Source organism: Cupressus sempervirens, chromosome 2, assembly GCF_028749045.1.
Source record: "Cupressus sempervirens isolate cs-2001-9-10 chromosome 2, ASM2874904v1, whole genome shotgun sequence".
Classification (NCBI taxonomy): Eukaryota; Viridiplantae; Streptophyta; class Pinopsida; order Cupressales; family Cupressaceae; genus Cupressus; species Cupressus sempervirens.
Window position 1 is genome coordinate 651488634 of NC_143119.1, and position 20301 is coordinate 651508934.

The 20301-nt window shown below is 35.9% G+C and overlaps 2 protein-coding genes across 2 annotated transcripts in view; both read left to right on the forward strand.

The window, feature by feature from the left end:
* The window catches only part of LOC149575057 (alpha/beta-Hydrolases superfamily protein), a 159083-nt gene that overhangs the window by 42422 nt on the left and 96360 nt on the right, over positions 1 to 20301 (forward strand). The window lies entirely within an intron of this gene.
* LOC149575058 (uncharacterized) lies at positions 13576 to 14345 on the forward strand. Its single transcript, XM_089812158.1, has 3 exons — positions 13576 to 13645; positions 13758 to 13871; positions 13977 to 14345. The coding sequence occupies exons 1-3, from the start codon at positions 13627 to 13629 to the stop codon at positions 14174 to 14176; spliced, it is 333 nt and encodes a 110-aa protein (XP_089668284.1). The 5' UTR covers positions 13576 to 13626; the 3' UTR covers positions 14177 to 14345.

Below are 20301 nucleotides of genomic sequence, written 5' to 3' on the forward strand. Positions count from 1 at the left end.
CCCAAAAGGGGACATTTCAGTGATATCAAAGCATGATCCTACCATCCTGCAGGGTTAAATTATTCAACATGAAATAATAAGGAAGAAAGATAATCATGAAGCACTTGTGTAATTATTTTTGAAGAACATAAACTAGAGTTATATACAGTTATATAATCATGGTTATCTAGTCTTTAGTACATATGAGAAGAACTAAAAGGTAGATTTATAGCAGATTCTTATGGTCAAATTGAAGGAATCAGCAAAAAAATTTGTTCCCCCATCAAGTATGCCAACCCCTAGGTGGGCCAAGAGGCCAAATGAATAGATGTTTATTCCATGCTCTTGGGCTTGACTGGAAGGGAGAATACAATATAAAGTTGGATACATCCTAAAGGGATATGCATAGAGGCTTGAGAAAGGATAAAGTCTCTCTCAAGGATTATAAAAATGAATACATCCTAAAGGGATATCCATAGAGGCTCGGGAAGAGATAAAGTCTTTCCCAAGGATTATAGAGATGGATATGAGCTAAAGGGATATCCATAGAGGCCTGAGAAGAGATACGGTTTCTTTTGAGGATTATAGAGATGGATACGTCCTAAAGGGTTAACGATAGAGGTCTAAGAAGAGATAAAGTCTCTCCCAAGAATTATAAAGATGGATACATCCTAAAGGGATATCCCTAGAGGCCTAGAAAGAGATAAAGTTTCTCCCAAGGATTATAAAGATAGATATGTTCTAAAGGGATATCCATAAAGACTTGGGAGGAGATAAAGTCTCTCCCAAGGATTATAAAGAGGGATACCTCCTAAAGGGATATCCATAAAGGCTCAGGAAGAGATAAAGTCTCTCCCAAGGATTATAAGGATGGATATACTAAGTAAAGGATATTCATAAGGCCTTCAAAGGAGAAAGTTGTAATGAGATGGTGATATAGTTCGATGATATAGTACAACTTAGGGGAATGCACTTAAGCTTACAAAAACTAAATAACAATGCAAGATGGGTTTCAGCTACTAGGCCATGATAGGTACCCATGTACAAAATGCAATGCTATAGATGAAATGCAATGCTATCTTTCATAAAGAGGAGAAAGAGGGAAAACCTTATGGTAAAAATCCTCCCCCAAAAAGAGAGATGAAAAAGAAGGCAAGATGCATGTATGGATGGAGTAATCAAGACCCCCCCATTATGACATACATCATGTATGTACAATAGAGAATCCCCATAAGGGAGAGAAGTGGAAGGGAGACCAAGTATACCCCTTCAGTGTAGAATGTACACCCCCCCCATTATGACATACATCATGTATGTACAATAGAGAATCCCCATAAGGGAGAGAAGTGGAAGGGAGACCAAGTATACCCCTTCAGTGTAGAATGTACACCTATGGTAGATGCTCCAAGCTCAATCTAGAGACTGCTCCATGAGTGTAGAACAACATTCCTCCCCTTAGGAAGAAACAAAACCAAAGGTGCATCAATGAAGCCTCCTCGATTTGTAGGAAGAAACCTCAAAATGTATGGAATCTTTGAAACCCACTCGAGTGTTCCCATGTCAACTGACTTAATACTTAGAGGTGCCTCCTCTAAATCATGTGTACTATGCCATTTTGCTGAAAAAGACAAGTCAGGATCAACTGAGGAATAATGTAGAACATGTATCAAAGATTTAGGTGTCTCCTCTAAAGAGAAAGTGACCTCCTCCAACTGTTGTATTGAATGATCTACCATCATGTCAACCTTGAAAGAGTGATCAAGTAGAGAATGAAGATGAGGGTCAGCATGCTCCCTTGCAACAACTGAAGAAGGATCATCTTCACTAAAGAGAAGATGAATGTCATGAATAGTGTCTCCCAAATCTGTAATGTAGGGCTCCACAAATCAACCTGCAATGTGTGTCAAGTAATCATCCCATTGAACTGAGTCTGGAAAACAAGAAATATCCTGTTGCACCAAATCACCTAAATCCATGGTTGTGTGAATACAAGCATCATCAGGAGCAACAATATATGCAATCTCAATAGGAGAAGAAATGGATGGCTCAAGCTTGATCGCTTGTGAGAATCAAAATACCCAAGTTCAAGTAACCAAATTTCTCCTCAATGTTTGAATCATTGTTGGAAATGTGATCAAAATCTGCTGAAGAATCAATGCCATCATCATGAGCAAAGTTTGCAAAGTAGTATAGCCGAGATGCATGATCAAACACCCTTGTAGCAACGATCTCTCTAGTCTCCAAGTCTCTAATGAAAACTAAATCAAGTGTGAATTCCACAGTCCTCCTTGTTTCTCCACGAGTGAGCTAATAGATGGAAATAATATTATGACTTATGTGAGGTACGCACGACACATCTTTGAAGTATCCGTCCCCCATATCAATAAACTGCCTTTCCCAATCACATTCATGTAAGTATGATTGCCCATCAAAATAGGTGGTGTGACAAGGATCAAATGATGAAAACATAGATTGTGAAGATGCCATATGATATGAAGCCCCTGAATCTAGAAGCCATCTCCCTAAATCTTGACTTGAAGTAGCAACTAATGCTTGACCTTTTCCCATTTCATCCTTTCCATTGAGAAGAAGGGGATGAAGTAGTCATTTTTGAAGGTAGACTGATTTGATTCTTCTTAAGAAGATTCTTGAGTTCATCAATTTCCTTCTTGTAGCAATGATGTTCTTCATGTCCATTCTTCTTGCAATATGCACAAGTAAGCAACTCCTCCTTGGATGATTTCCCCTTATTGTTGGAGTTGTTTTGCGGTGAGGAGGTTGAGTGTTCTTTCTCTTGTTGTGACACTTGTTGCCATGGTTTCTGCTTCTTGTTAAACCCATTTTCTTGATTCCCTTTACTAGCCACCAATGCTTTAGACTTTGAAGACTTGAGAATCCCCTTGCTCATCAAGTTCAATTTTTCTACCATCAATATCTCCATGAAGGTATCAAATGAAGGCATGGTGTATGAAGAAGCTAAGGTCAACTTATGAGTGTTGAAGCTCGAAACAAATGGTGCATACTTTGGAGGAAGTTTTCTCATCAAATTGTGAATCAATTTTTCATCCTCTGTGATAATTCTACACTCCTTAACCATTGACCTTAGCTCATGTGCCTTGGAGATATAGTCTTGAATCGTGTCAAAATCCATAGGATCTAATCTTATGAGATCTTCATCAAGTTCAAAATCCCTAGCTTTGTCTACTTTGGCATACAAGCCAACAAACTTATCACATGCTTCCTTTATAGTTGTACACTTGTCAATATGGAAGATAAGATCATCATGTACGTACTATCTCAAAGTAGCAACCTTATTGTCATGATTCCATTTTTTTGGTTGATTAAGATCAAATGGTGTAACGATGGTTCCATCAAGATAACCAATTAAACTTTTTTCCATCATTTTGCTCCATGCTCTAATTTTCCATGTAGCATAATTATGTGGAGTTGAAATTGGAAATCTGGGAGAGCCTATGATGCAAAATGAATAAAGAAAGAGAAAGAGAAGAGCAAGTGCTCAAGACACCCCCCCAAATCACTCAATCAAAGACCACCACCCCCCCCCAAAAGGATGCTTTTGGCACTTTATACTTAGTGCGTTTACATTGCAATAGCCACTTGTCAAAATGGACAAAAGTGGACTCCTGATTTTGATGATTACAATAGAAAATATGAAGCTATAGCAGACTCAATAATTAAAGACACAAGATCTGTCAAGGATCTAATTAATTACAAGTGCTAAAATAGGCCAAAATTGACCAAATTCTAAAAGTATTGTCCACTTATAATTACTCCAAACTAATATCATATTTGGAAAGTAGACAAGATTATGCACTTACAAAGAAAAACATCTCCTAAAAATATGTCCATATGAGCCCGAACGAAGCCTTTGAAGTTGCAAAAACCAGGACTGAATAGGTACTATCACCAAAATCTGCAAATACTGAAAAATGTGTACACCAAAACTAGAAACTATCTGCACCACTAAAAACTTCAAGAAATTTAGGCCAAGATAAAAAAAGAATTGTGCTCAATTTGGAGCCTGAATGAGTGAGCTATGACCTCCCAAAGTTGAACAACCAAATCAATTTTTCATATGAAGAGGGGTTCAATTTTCAAGCACTTGCCAATGTCACCACAGTAATGAGGCAAAAATTGACATTCAGATGCTTGTCGAAGCAAAACAAAGAAGACATAGTATGACAGTCAAATAGCCATCGAATTTAACATCACAAGTTGATGATGCACACGTGTATAAATTTGATGTCCAAATACATGTCACAAGAAAACAAAAAATTAGCCATACGACACCTTGATACCCGTCAAAGTTAATGCATCATATTTTTGTGAAGATTGGAAAGAACATTCATAAAAATGTACCAATTTGTGTGCAGAGTTAGAGAGCTGATGTGCATGGGCCTTGTTATTCATAGTCCACGTGGGGGAGTAGAGGAATCGTTGGTAAATTTGGAAGCCTGTGCTCAATGTCTAATGCTCAAAAATTGGTGTCAATTATGTGAATTGGGGTCATTGTGACAATGCAGATTAGATCCAAGTTCGCTACTTAGAGATCAAATGTCTTTCCACGTGAGGATCTCTGGCCTCCCGTATTGAGTGATGTCCAGATTGCCTCTATCCTGAGTTGAAGGCGTGTTGGAAGATGCAAGTCGCTAGCTTGTTGCAAATTGGAATGTGGATTGAAGTTTCTTGTGGCTTTGATTGGGTTTCGTTGCTCCAAAATATCACCATTGAGCTTGGGTTGTGTAATTTGTAAAAGTAAACCCCTAAGAATACAATGAAGAGTAACTGCCAAATGTGATCGCGGGATAAAGTGCTTTAGAACCCGATGTGCTGTTGATCTCTAAACCACGTAGATGGAGCTCGTTGAGATTGGGAGCATTGATGTTTGTCCAATGGTAGATACTAGAGCTCAGAGATGTCCAAGTCGTTGTCTGCGATCTTATATGGTGGTGCCCAATCTAGAGAAAATGTCTGTGCCATAAAATGAGCCAATAATGCTGATGAATGTCTGCTGAGGTGGATGAACTACAAGGATCGTTCAATGTGCTAGAAGGACCTGCTAGCCGGATGCCTTTGCTTGCCAATGAGGAGCTTGTGGTGGGGGAGCTGGCACCACAAAGAGAAATGACTGGACGAGCTGGCAGAGATCTTGATAGATCGTGTGTAGATTAGTAGTGCTAGATCTTCAAGCAGGATGCTTGAGTGGACGCTCGACGTTATCAGAACCAAGAAGAGCCTCGTGGATCCAAATCAAATCGGACAAACTCCCTGTGACAAGCTGAGATCATTTGTCGATGTCCTCATCAAAGACCAGATTAGGAGTCTACAGAAGGGTAAGCAGAGGCATTTGCGATGGGGTGCAAGGTGTGGGGTTTAACCCCACATTCCCTGTGTAGCTTGGAAACAACAATATATAATTTGTAGCATCCAAAAGTCTTATGATATACCAATAACGAATTACGTCTTCAATGCTGGTTCACCCACAGAGTGCTATGAGAGATTGGTGATGTTGCTTACAGACGTTAACCAGTGAATAATGCTGACTTAATCTCTTACACAAAAAAATAGCCTCCACTAAACATATTTTATAGAAAAATAATATAATATGCCTTCATAAATAATTTGAAGATCCCACAATAATAATATCAAAAACTAAAAATTCCTTAAAAAAATAATTATCCAATTTGGCAAATCGGGCTTTCAAGTCCGATTTGCAAAAACAAATTGCCTTGATTTCAACTTTCACCAAATACAGGAAAATTTATTGTCATAATCATGGAAATGGCCACTCGGACGCAATGGTGAGGTTAGATCTTGTTCTAGACGCTCCCATAAGCTGCTGATATTTTGGATTTGAATCACAACCCTCCAAAATGTGAGACAAATGATGCTTTGCAATGGCTAACCAATGAATGCTCCTTTGGCTTTGATGCCATGTAAGAATTTGCCTAAGGTAAAGAATGAAAATTCCAAGATCTAGAAGCTCAATTGTTAGCATAAGAGAGACAAAATGATATGATCCTCAAATGACTTGATTCATTGACAACCAAAATAATAATGAGATAGTCAAATAATGAGATATTCAGATATAATACAATGTAGATGTGCCTGAACATATAGGCAATGCAAGATAACTAGGAGTTATGCAAGTGATGAGCACAACAACTAAGCACATGTCCACCAAAGGTGGATTATGGAAAATCTTCTAAAATAATCTATATCCACATCCATGATAACACGAGAAATACTGACATGTGTTTGTCAAAATGCCCACGATAGGTGCTTGAGCTAGTAGATAACAAATTTGAACTGACCCATCTTTATGATAAAATGAGTTAAGTAATAGACTAGAGGCATACACACGTAGCAGGGGTAGTGGATTCCACAATATGAAGCTAAGATTATTTGATGACCTTAGGAGGTCAGATCAAATGAATAAGGTGGCATAAAATAATGGTAAGTGTCATTGGTTAGATAAAACAATCACTTCCAAAATTAGGTAGAAGGATTGCACCAGTAGGCAAGGTCAACTTCATTGCAAATAATTATTGGAGATCGTACCACATTGTAGATCCATGCATGACAAGAAATTGCATGCCCTATATGTAGGAGATTGACAAAAGAATAAATAACTAGTAGAAGTGCAACCACGACCCCAAACTATAGGCCAGGTCATTCCCATAGCATAATACGAAGGACTAAAATATGGAGGATTTGCTAGCAAGAGTTGTTGTATCAGATTAGAGAAAAGACCATAGACAATTTTGAAATGAAGAATGGTTGAGTAACGAAGCTTAAAGACTATTATAATAATTGTCTACAAATTTAATTAGTACAGAAAAAGTCCCTGCTAATGAGAAATCATCAAACCATACTCGACAACTATGGTGCAAGACCGAATACAAAGAAAATAGCATCGTGACTATTGAATAGGTTGGCAATACCATATTTGGTTGAAAAGTGAACATATTTGAATGGAGATATATTAATAGTCAGGCTAAGGGTTGATGTGTACCAACACTAATGGGAAATGTTCAGAAAAGGAATGAATGGTAGATAAATATAAAAATGTGAAGCCAGTGAATAATAAAAGACTAAAACCTCTTATTTGCAAATGATGATGTGGATTGCACCATGTAAACAATCGAAAAACTTGCATTTTTACGTACATAGTGTTGTGCCTCCAAGATATGAAGGAAATTGTATTATGGTACATATATGGACCAAGGTGCTATATTCCCTCATTGAGTATGGTTTGCCCAAAGCAATATGGGACAGACCCAATAAAGGTAATAGTAAAGTAAGTGTTATTGGTAATATTCATTTTATATTCCTTCCTAGGTATAATATGACACTTAATAATTATGGTTATATGAAACATTAAATGAGACATTGAGAATTCATGGTGGTAACAAATTCATTATATATAATGAACTTTTGAAACAGATAAGTTATATATAAATAATGTTTATTAAAGATATAATCTATTTATAAAGAGGTATGAGTTTTGAAAAGTTATCACCATCATATGAAAAGCTAGAATAAAGATATTAAAATATTAGTGAATTAAAAGGAAGAGAGAAAATGAGCAAAATATATAAGTATGTGAAGTAAAATCTTGATGAGGATGAACTCTCTTATACTAAAGTCAGTTTCAAATCCTAAGGGGATTCATCATTTTAACATCATTCTTTGACTACATGAGATAAGTATTTGCTTTTGAGTACAATTTTAAGTATTGTCTTTCTAATATAGGCAATCTCTCATCTATATTTTCAATACATACTATAAGAGATATGTTCCTTGATCTTTTGCTCCAAGAGTGTTCTTGCAAGAAAAGGAGGATTGATATCAGATTCAAAGGGAGCCTGACACTCCTTCAAAGGTAAAGGAGGTCAAAGATTGATGTTAGAGGGAGTCTGACACATTTGGCTGAAGGAGCAAACAGAGGATATGTCTCAGTTGATACTGGAAGATCTTGATCATATCAAAATCAGAGGGAATTTTGACTTAATTTAACTTTTGGTATCATGCATGCGATTGCATGATTTAATAGGCCTACCCCCTATGTACATCATGAGGAAGTGGTGACTTCCAAATGATTATCATTTGTATTTGTAGAAGTTATTGAAAGGTGACAATTTTATGATAAATTAATTTTCTATTATGATGGATATCTTACAATGTCTGTACAGATCATGATAGATTAGACTTTGCATGGTGGATATTTATGTGCTAAGCATTATGAGAATCCGTTTGCACAAAGGGCCATTAAACAAAGTACTTGGTGAATATCATGCGACTTGATGTTTTGGAAGGCCATTACTCATAGTACTTGGTGAATATCTTGCATCTCAATATTTTGGAAGGCCATTACTCAAAGAGTATTTGGTGAATGTCATTGATATTCTGGGAGACCACTACTCATGATATCAGATGTGATATCCAACATTTTTGAGTAATTGGTGAATATCATGTATTTTGGGAGACCAATACTCATGATATCAGATGTGACATCAAAACTTTTTGAGTACTTGGTGAATATCGAATGTCAATATTCTAAGAGACTAATACTCATGATATCAAATGTAATATCAAACCTCTTGAGTACTTGGTGAATATCATATGTTGATATTCTGGAAAACTAATACTCATGATATCAAATTTGATATCAAAATACTGAATATCTCCTGATCAAAGACATTCTTATATTATATTGAGGTAATATGTGGTCATGTGTTTATCCTCCCTAGCTAAGAGGGAGTGTTGATGTTTTGTAGCTTTACTCGGATAAATTACATCAAGATATGTATATATAAGAGATATATTTAAACATATGTATGTATATAAAGAAATATTATATATCTACATATATATAACTATAAGAGTTTAATTAGGATAATGATTAGACTGTCTATTCTCTCTCTCTTATAAATATAAGGGGAAGCTACAGTTGAAAAATATATGCCAAATACTTGGCCGTGCTTAGTATATTTGCAGCGATCCCAGAAAACCAGCAATTGTGCATGAAAGTATGTGCAAAAATGAGAGGATAAGAACACAAAGGTGTATCTCATATAGAGAGGTAGTAGACAACATGTGCTCAAATAGAGTGCTAACTCCTAGGTGTCTACATGACAACTAATATGAAAATGCATTATCCTAAGTAAATTTAAGTAAAGTGTAATTAGTAATATTTAATTACACCAATTGTAACATCCATCTTTCCTACCCCTTAGTTTCCCTATATTTTAACATTCAAGTTAGGCTATCTACATAGTCACATGCATGGGATTAACAGTTAAAACAAATTAATTGATTCTCATGAACTGCCTTAATTAACAAATTGAGTTTCATTTCATTTGTTTAATTAAAATAAATTGCATGGAAGAGAGAGATCATCACCTAGCTTATACATTTAAATATCACTTCATATGAGTAAAAGGACATAAATGCAATTGCAACATAAATAAATACATATCTAGCTGCACTTGAATGAGTGTGAAAGGAAATTCAAATACTTGCCAAATCATATCAGGCTAAGACCACATACCCGATCTGTTTTGTACAAGTCTTGGCTTTGGTGGAAAGGATAAGCATTGTCAGAGGCTTAACCAGCCAACCACGAACCTAGTGTATCCTCCTCACACTCTCAACTGAATCGCCCTACTCTGTATGGGATAAGGCACATGAACACCATCTCGTCGTGTCACTTGACCATCCTGGTGTTAGAGTGTCAACCACATAGCTGGCTAGATTGTGGAACCCTCTTATCAGTCTATCCATTCTACTGCAAGTTATCCTAACCTCTAGTGATCATAGTAGCATTATTTGCCACTAAATGGATTTACATGGATAATATGTGCTTGATCACCTACCGCTCGACTTGACAAACAAGAGTACACCCAACTGCCCACCATGAGCTGACTCAGTTTACAGTTTCAGACTTAAGTTTCCTTTTTTTTTTTGGTTTAATTTATTACTGATTCAATCTCTTATTTTGTAGGGATATTCCCACAATCCGTTAATCACAGACTACACCTTTCATCTTGGCCATACTCGACCATCCTTGATGATCCTTGGTGTGATTGTCCATCATTCATGGAATTTGCAGGCTGTTTATACAATAATAAGTTCCCTGCCCTATGAGGGCTTTTATAATAATATCAAGAGTAAAACATGGCTTTCATGAGAATTAACTATTATACTGCAAATGGTACACCTTCTTGTCTCAGAGACATGTGATTTAATGCCTCTGTACAAGGGCATATAGCTTGTACAAATTGCCCGCTTTAATTTAGAATGACAACCTCATTTGCTTTTAAAAAGACAAGCTATAGCAAATGTCACGGCTTTGTGCAAGGCCAATGTGATCATTTCTCATCCATTTGTTCTTGGCCAGTAGGAATTATTAGGTCAAAATGCTCATGAAAACAAAAAAATAATTGACACAATGATTGATTACCGACTGGAAAAGATTTCAAGATATTAATATAAATATTATTATCACACAAATGACTTGCACGGTTGGATTCAATGCTAGATAAATTTGAGATTTAATAAGCGAAAACAAATGCATTTCTAGAATACAACTTCATGGGCTGTGATGCAAACAAAATGTATCTTGAAAATCCAAGCTACGAGCTCCAAGGTCAGACTTATTGGCCTCTGTCAACATCACTAATAAGATGAATATTTATTGATATGATAATGTAGCATGTGGAAACATAGATTTGCAAGTGTAATTTGAGAGCATGCCTTTGAGTGGTTGTCATCTTCCATCTTATAGAGCAATGTTCAGTAACAAGGGCATTATGCCCAACCAAGAAAGAGTTACGTGCATGAGAGATTGCAAGGTGGTGAGCATGAGTTACAATCTTGATAGAACTTGAAAAAAAAAAATGCAAAGAGCTGAAACAAGAAGGAATTTATGAGAGGTTGATCGATTCATACATTAGTTTAGTTTGATGTAAGAAAAGAAGAAACAAAGAATCCTTCCCATGATTTATTATATCAATAATACTCATTAATTACGCACATACGTACATATACGTACTCAATTTATTATGTGTTATTTATGCACATACATACATATACATTATATTTCAAATATACGTATACTTACACATACCTTATACATATACATATATGTAACATGTACAAATGAATGTAAATACTATGGGTATCATTATAATAAGTCATGTCTAATGTCACATGAAGGATGCAGAGCATCCAAATTTTCAAATCGAAGTTACCAATTGTTTTTATTTTGTTTAATGTTCAAGTGAAAATATATTTATGTATCCTTCTAGAATTGATGACCTAGTTAGCTCATGGTGGATACTTGGCATAATCTAGTTTCTCCCGCTTGCTTTCCCTTGACCACGGTGGTTTAGACTCATCTGTTAGCTCAGTGGTAGGTTGATGCACTTGTGCTCTATTCCCTCTCTGCCAATGCTTCCCCCCTATCGCATGCTTTTTGTAGGAAGAATTTTCATGGTGAAAGCATACTTTTGTTGACAGTTTGACTAAGGGAATACTATGAGGTTGTCATTTATGGAAACATATATGCTATATCTAGTGGGAAAACTTTGGAGTTATGTTTTGGAGAGGAAGACATAGAAAATTGTCAAGTGTTATGAAGATCAACTGCTAGTAGAGGCACCTTTTTGGTTAGGACACTTTACTGACAGCATTTTGGCACATGCACACTTCACAAAAGGTAGTTCAGAGTATGAGAATTCTATATTTGAGAGCACAAGTCTCTATGACTTGTATGGACAAAGATATCAATGATATATCAGTTACAAGTTTGCACAGGCAGAACATGATAGAGTTGAAAGAATGATTGATTGTGTTAAGGAAATATTTTCGTTTACCAAAATAATTACTTAACTATTATGGGGCAACATCTAGATGTTAACCCTAACTTAGCATGAAGTGATTTTATGTTTTGGGAACTGAGAAGGTTGAAGGCCAACTGATTAGAACAGTTGGGTATAAAGGAAAGAGTTTTGTATGCGGAATTATGTGATGAATATGTCATTGTATTATGATTATTGTATGATGTGAACTTTATGTTATAGTGGAGCAAAGACAGTATATGCGAAGTTTTGTGAAGAGAGCCACCAAAGACAAATCAAATATTGAAGATATCAACATTGTCAGAAAGGTTTTTGTATCTATTCATTTTTGTGTACAAAATATATCATTGTATATGCATGTTTGAGCAGTGGGCTCATCTTGCTACTTTTGTAATTGTAATACCAACTCCTAACAGGGTTGAGGCTTCTAACAAGGTCTAGTCCTTTAACAAGGACAGATACACTATACTGATGTAATAAACTCTTAAGAGGGTCGATATATTTCACAAGATACTTTTGATTAGTGGATCATTTTGTGGGTACCATTCCCACCAGGGTTTTCCCTTGGCTAGGGTTTCCCTAGTTAACAAATAATGGTGTTATGAGTTGCACCGTGTTGTTGTTATGCTTACTTTTTAGTTTAATCTTATATGTATGCTTGAAGATTGTTAAATATATCCATTGTTGGGAAAAAGTTTGTGGAATACTGATTCACCCCCCTTAGTATTTCCTATTTCTAAAAACTTCCACATCATTTAGATGAAAATTAGTTGTTATAACTAATAACGATATTAACTAACCATTTTTCCATTCATGTAATAACATATGATTAACCAACATCTTCCATTCCACATGAAACATAATGAATAACCAATATTTCCATTCATATGAATTCAAAATGAGTAACTAATTTAACCAACTGTTTCGGATGAGCTTGAAATCATAGTTCAAAATATCGCCGAGAAGCATACTTCTCGTGAGAAATTGCGGAGGGCGCAAAAAGTCATCCTTTTCTCGCCAAGTCTCTGAGCCGAGAAGTTCAACTTCTCGCTGCAAGAAAATAGTGAGATCTCGGCAACTTCTCTTGAGAAATTGTTAAGTTCTCGCAGGCAGCACATGAAGTTGCCAGTTAAGTGACACTCACGCCTAGAAATGGCATCATTTGTGCCTATTTGCAGCATTGAGTTTGTTGGGTGTGGGAGAAAGGTTTGGGAGGAGAAACTAGATGTTTGCTAGTGATTTAGAGTGATTGCCAGTGGATTTGGAGTGGATTTGAAGCTCTTTTCGAACAAAATACAGATTCACAAGTAAGTTAATTTTTTGTTCTTTTGAGTTAAAAATCGTTTTTCTTTGTCGTACTTACATATCTTGCATCTAACTTAGTTAAGACTCTAGGAATACCATTTCTAATGTTCTCTAACACGTTTTAGAGTGTAATGACAAAGATCTAACACCATGTTTTTGCAATTTTCCCCCAAAAAAATGTTTTTTCCTCAATAATTTAATAACCCAATACATTTTTTTTTTAATTCTTTGAATTTGCAGCTTGTATTTAAACTTATTTGAAGTTTTAATCTAATATGTTTATTAAATCTCTAATTTTGTGGCTTATTTCGTATGTGTAGGTTGATTTTACATTAAAAGGAAAATATGGCTTTCTCTACAAGTGGGTCAAATGCAACATCTTCTAGTGGCCTCGTAGCATGTCTGTCAGGATTTAGAGGCATGCGCCCTAAAGGGGCTAGAGACTTTGCATGGAAATATGGGTTTGAAAGAACGAAGTATAGTAGTGTTATATGCATATAATGCAAAAAACAAGTTCGTGAAGGCATATCTTGTTTGAAGTACCACCTTGCTGTTATAGAAAAAGTGACACAACGATTTGTGATGCAGCTACAAAGAAAATAAAAAGGGAGATGATTGCTTTGCTCAATGCCCAAGAAGAGAAGAAGTTGAAAAGGGAACGGGCAAAATTGGCCATGAGGGCATCCATTTACAAATCGCAAAGTATGTTTTCTTTTTAATAATCATTTATTATTTTCTAATCATGACTAATGATTGTGCTAAAATAATTATCATGATTCATAATGAAATGATATGGGTTGTGACCAGGTATCCTAGCCACCCTTGATGAAGAAGAAGATGCACTTAAGGGGATAGTTGGCTCTTTTCATGGTCCACGGATCTGCGCATGGAACACACTTACCCGTGGCAAGTCCTCGAGCACCATATCTGCTGGTTCTAGTAGACCACAAAACTCTTCTATTGATGGTTATTTTGTGCATACAAACACACTTGCAGCACAACCATGATTGGAGTGTACTGGATGGAACCATGATGTGCATGTGCAACTTGACATTCAATGTGCTGATTTTTGGTTTTTTAACAACCTCCCCTTCAATGTGGCAGCAAGTCCATATTTTCTTAATTTTGTGACTGGTTGTATAGTAGGGGAAAAGGGCTACAAGCCACCTACTCCTGCAGACTGAGTGGGAGGTTAGTTCACTTGTATCTAACTTTAATACTTTTAAAGTTTAACAATTACTTGTTTTTGTTGAAAGCAATTTTTTTTTAATCAAAGTTGTGTGCCTAATCTCATTTTTTATTTTGCGCTTATAGATTGCTGAAAGATGCTATTTCTAGGGGTAAAGATGTGGTTGAAGAGAAAAAGTTACAATGGAAACAGTATGGTTGCACTACACTTTCAGATGGATGGACGGATGGAAGAAACTGTACCATCATCAACTTTTTGGTTTCTTGCAAGGATCATGTAGTCCTTCTTAAATCCTTGGATGCCTTGGACAAGATAAAGCCAGCTAAGACTTTGGCTCTAATGCTAGAGAGTGTTGTGAGGGAGGTTGGGGCTGAAAATGTGGTGCAAATCATAACTGACAATGCTGCGGCATATGTGGCAGCAGGTAGGATCTTACAAGAAAGGCATAACACACTCTTTTGGTCTCCTTGTGCAATGCATGTTATTGATCTTCTTTTGGAGGATATAGGGAAATTGGATTAGGTGAAAACGGTTGTGGAGGAAGCAAGGAAGATAACAAAATATATCTACAATCACCCTTGGGTTCTTTGCTTGATGAGAGACTTCACCAAAAACAAGGAGTTGATTAGACCCACAGTCACAAGATTTGCAATGATTTTTTAAACGTTGCAAAGTTTTCTTTCTCATATGAATCCTTTGAGGCAAATGTGTTTGTGTCCAAAATGGCTACAATTAAGTTATTCAAAGAAGGCCGATGGATATAGTATTGCACACATTGTCTATGACATCGAGTTTTTTTATCGAGCTCCAGAAATTGTGGAGGCAACTTAGAAACTTCAAAAGTTGAATAATTTTTATTTTTGTATTAATTAATCAAGTCTTTCATTATTTATTTATAACCCTACTCTATGATTAATAATTGTTTTATACATTTCAAATGAAGGTGGTGAAGCCCTTGGTTAGAGTTCTCTGCTTGGTAGATGGGGAACAAACCCCAATGGGGTCCCTTTATGAGGCCACAGATAGGGCCAAAGAGGCTATAAGAAATAAGTACAGGGGGGACAGCCTAAAATTTCAGCCTGTATGGGATATTATTGATAGGAGGTGGAGCAGTCAGCTCCACCAACCCATTCATGCAGTGGGATATTTCCTCAACCCTTGTTATCGCTTCTCTCCATCATACACAGATCCCAATGGAGAGTTCATGGAGGGCTTCAATGAGTGCATGCAGAGGATGGTACTTGACATTGTGGTGAGAGACCTCATTGTGGCTAAGATGGAAGTGTATCAAAATGCAACGGGAAAACTATTCTCCTCAGGCTTGGAGAAGAGAGGTAGACAGACTCAAACACCAGGTACAATATTTGGAATTTGGAGTTTTTCACTTGCATGATAAGTAAAATTATACTAAGCTACAAAAACTTGTCTCACCTTGCTTTCTAACTCTTTAATATTTATCTTGCAAATGCTTGGTAGTGAAATTGGGTAGAAATGTCCCAAACTTGCTCTTCGCATCTTATGTCAGCCATGTAGCTCATCCAGTTGTGTACATAATTGGAGCTTGTTTGAATCCATTCACACAAAGAAGAGGAACAAGTTGGCACAAAAACGCTTAAATGACCTTGTCTTTGTCAATTATATCCTCAAGTTGCACATAAGAAAGCTAATGGCATCAGTAGTGGAGCTACTTGATCTAGATGACATAGATCCTTTTGGCGATTGGATAGCATAGGAGCAACCTTCATTGTTCACCGAGGATACCAGATACGAGTTGGAGAGGTAGGCTATGGAAGAAGGTGGTTTTGCAGTGGGATTGGACAACATTCAGGAGGAGGGCGGTGAGAGTGAGGACACTAATAGTGAGCAGAGTGATAGTGAGGAAACTGACAATGAGTGGAGTGATAGTGAGGATGAGGAGTCATTGCCAGAGTCAGCACCAACACCACCACTGACGACTACTACAGCTAGAGCTGCTAGACCCCCTCCCTCTCCCATAGTTTTTACAAGAACTACTGAGAAGGGGAAGAGGAAGATGTAGACTAGTTGCATATTGCACTTGACATTTGTATTTGCTTATATTTTTACAAAGACAATTTGGTATTTGTAGTTTGCTTCAGAGTTCAGTCTCTGACTATATCGGCATTGAGGATGCAATTTTGTTACATACTACATTTATGTATATCTAGATCAGCTTGTTTGGTGTGTTTACTCATTTACTGACTCATTACATGCATCTAATTATTGAATTTTGTTTAAAAAATGCATTTAAAATTATGTTTAAGTCATTTTAAAAATTCCCGATACTTTCCCAAGAAGTTGTCAATTTCTCTCCAAGATTTGCTGATAATTTTTTTTTGGCCTCGCCAAGAAGTGGCCGAGAATGAGATTTTGAACTATGCTTGAAATATCAACAAAATAGTTCAAAATTGAAATAGATTTTCAAAATTAACAAAATAGGGGATGTAACAATAACAAAGGAGAAGGAAACACATTAAGTTTTGTTTTTTGAATTATTCTTCTTATTTAAAAGTGAATAATATGATCCTTAGATTTGATGAATAAATTTATTGCAGTGGTAAACTCAAGCTAAAATTTCCATTTCAGGGTTGTTGGATTGGATATTGGAGGCACCACTCACACCAAAGGTTTGCATTGCTTGAGTATAGGCAATTTTGGTGAATAGCAAACTGTAATGTTCCATTTCTTGAATAGGATTTGATTATAAATAAGTAGTTACATAATATAATTTATTAAATAAACAATAAAGAAAAAATTAATAGATAAATAACTTTATGAAATACAATGTAATACAATATAACTATAATAAAGTTAAATCAATAATATGTAAGCAAAATAAAATTAGTTAATTAATTAATAATTGAACTTATTATTATTGATAGTTAAATAAATAATTAATACTAATAAAATTAAATAAATATAAAAATACTAAAAGCAAAAATAAAAAAATTATATAAAATAATAAAACAGGATTATAGCATAATGAAACTTAGTTAAGTTAATGAAGTGTCAAGAGGCATGAAAGGAAAAGTTGTGACTCGCTTAAACATGAGATATAAAAAGGAAAAAGAGAATTTCATCTAGAAGGGGGGGAAAAAGGAAGAAAAAAGAATATATGAATTAATAAAAGGTATTAAATCTGAAAGGTTGTGACTCTTTTAAAGTGTGGTAATTATGAAAGGTTGTGACTCTTCCAAAGGGCAACAATAATGAAGTTTTGGGATTTTTCAAAGGAATAGTAATTGTAAAAAGGTTGTGACTGTTGCAAAGGTAAGACATGATGAAGAGGTGTAACTCATCTCCACCTTAGAAGATATAAAGGAAGATTGTTTCATTTGCCAGACAAGTGAGAGAAATTTGGGGAATAATATATTGCTCTCAAAGGCAATAATTAAAAGTGGTAAATCAATTCTAATGAAAGTTGGTGACGTTTTAGTAAACTACAAAGGAGATTTCATTCCAAGACTAAAAGGAAGAGCAACAATAAAAGATCATAAATCATATTTTGAGAGAAAAGCCAAAGTAAACAATGATCCCAAAAGGGGACATTACATTTATTGACTCATTAGATATATCTCCTTTTGAATTTTACAAAAAAATATATTGTATTTCCAAATAAATTTAAGCAAATTTGGAAGTTCTCAACTTATCTTTTTTGATATTTGCCAATATCTTTTTTTTTGCCCTTGGCGATAAGTTGTTGAGAATGATATTTTGAACTATGATTTTGACTATTGGAAATAGAAGAGATAACTATAAAGGCTAATTGCCACGCTCGACAAGCTCAATGCCTCATACACTCACACGAGTCTGTGAAGACAACTTGAATTTAGGAAATCCATGCATTGCTTTCATTATTTATGTACAAGGCACAAAATACAAGGCAGCAGATTGAGACTAAATAATTAACAAAAAACAAATTATCTTGATAGTTGTAAATAAAGATATACAATTATATGATGGAAATAACAAAAATGAATGTAGAAGAGAGAAATATACCATGTTGGTCCCAACCGGTACTGAGAGGGGGGTGAATTAGTACTGTCTGTAAAACCGGTTATTCTTCTAACCGTTTCTACTATACTAATTAACAACCATGTTAATGCTAATAAGATTATGAATGCAGTAAGATAAAAAAAAATCAGACACAGAAGCATTCATCAATAGATGCACATATTTTTTATGTGGAAACTCTCGATGAGAGGGTGAAAACCATGGTGCTGATAATATACCCACTAGCCTTTTACTGTTGATAACAGGTTGCCTGGTTAAGAGCTACAATTTGTTCCTTCTGAGAACACATCCTATTAGGAATGTCAATAACTTGTTAGGATTAGAATTAACCTGTTAAGGCTACTTGGTTACAGGATTTAGCACTCCTTCTGAGAGGCACCTTGTTAAAGGATTTATGTTATGCTTGCTATGGAAGCTTGCTCAATTAAGAGATTACAAGATGATTACGATTGTTAGAGAGCAATCAAATGTGATCTTTAATGTAAAGCATTTCTTGCTTGATAGACCTCCAGAGAATACCTTTTGAGATGTGATGATCTCCTCTTGTCGCTTGGGTGCACTTGGCGATATCCTTATGTATCACTTGCTTCTTCTTAGATGTGACCTTGCTTCTCAATCTTTTGAGTAATTGCATCTGTTCTTTTACTTTGTTCTTCCCGCTAATTGGCTTTTTGTACCATTCATGCCTTTCACTCTTTCTTATACTTGTTCACTGTTGGCATACCTCATCTCTCTCTATTTTCCTTAGCATTTTTCATATACACGCCAACAACTTTGAATGAGCAAGATCTCCTTTTTATCTCTGGGTGTCGAAACCGTAGACAATTATCCTGCTCAAACCAGTTAATTCAAATTTTGAATTTAGACCGTTGAGTGGTTTACGAGCAACTCGTGACATCTACGATGTAGGGACTAAATTGGTAGAGCCGTCCATCTTCTTTGGGTCTTGCTGCAATTATTTTGTCCTTTCTACATTCCGTTGTTCTTGTCAGATTATAAACCAAATTTAAATTCTTGCTATTCCTGCACTGCAATGTTATGGTGATGACTCCTCATGCTGACTATGATAGTCTCTATTTTGTCCTATGTGTGCAGAGCAGTGAAGATGTCTACCGGTACTCATGAGATGTATACTCCTTGATCGATTCCCAATCAATGACAACACACTTACACCAACTGTACTTCATAATGCCAATGTGAACGGTTGAGTCAACAATCTCCTCCTTTGGAATTGATGGCAAAGCACATATCTTTGTTGGGTTTAATACTAGTAGAATCTTTACGGGAAATGGACTTAACCATTTTCTGCTCCTTTCTGCATCTTCCTTTGTGTTACTTTCCCTGTGGTGCATCTTTGGTTAGATTCCTTCTTTGGGCTTTATCTCCCCCCGTGGACTTTTTTTTGTTAGACCTTAATCCCACTTTTGCTTGAACCATCTTCTTTGAGATGTATGTCTATCTCCCTCTTTTCTGAGATGTATGTCTATCTCCTTCTTTTTTGTACTCTACTGAATTCTTCATTACATGCCCCCTTTATTTATATTTTTATTCATCTCCCCTTGCTGATCTCTTTTCATCTCCCTTTTTGTTGATCTCTTTTCATAGTCCCCTTTTTTTGAGGATCTCTTTTCATCTCACCCTTCTTGTAATCAATGACAAAGGGTATCTTGGCTCTGCTGATTCCTGTTGTTGCTTCTATGGATCTGGAATTTTGTGGAGTGCCAAAGTCAGACTAATGATTTCCGGTAGATGTTGTGCCATTGCTTCAATGGTGTCCTTGGGGTCTATAGACAGCAGGACATCTGCCTCTTTGACGTGTCCTTCAATGATTCCTATGATGGGGATTAGAAAACACTGTAGCTCAAAGAGTGTGGAGTTCCTCTTGTGTTGCTCTGCATTAACCCAGTTGAT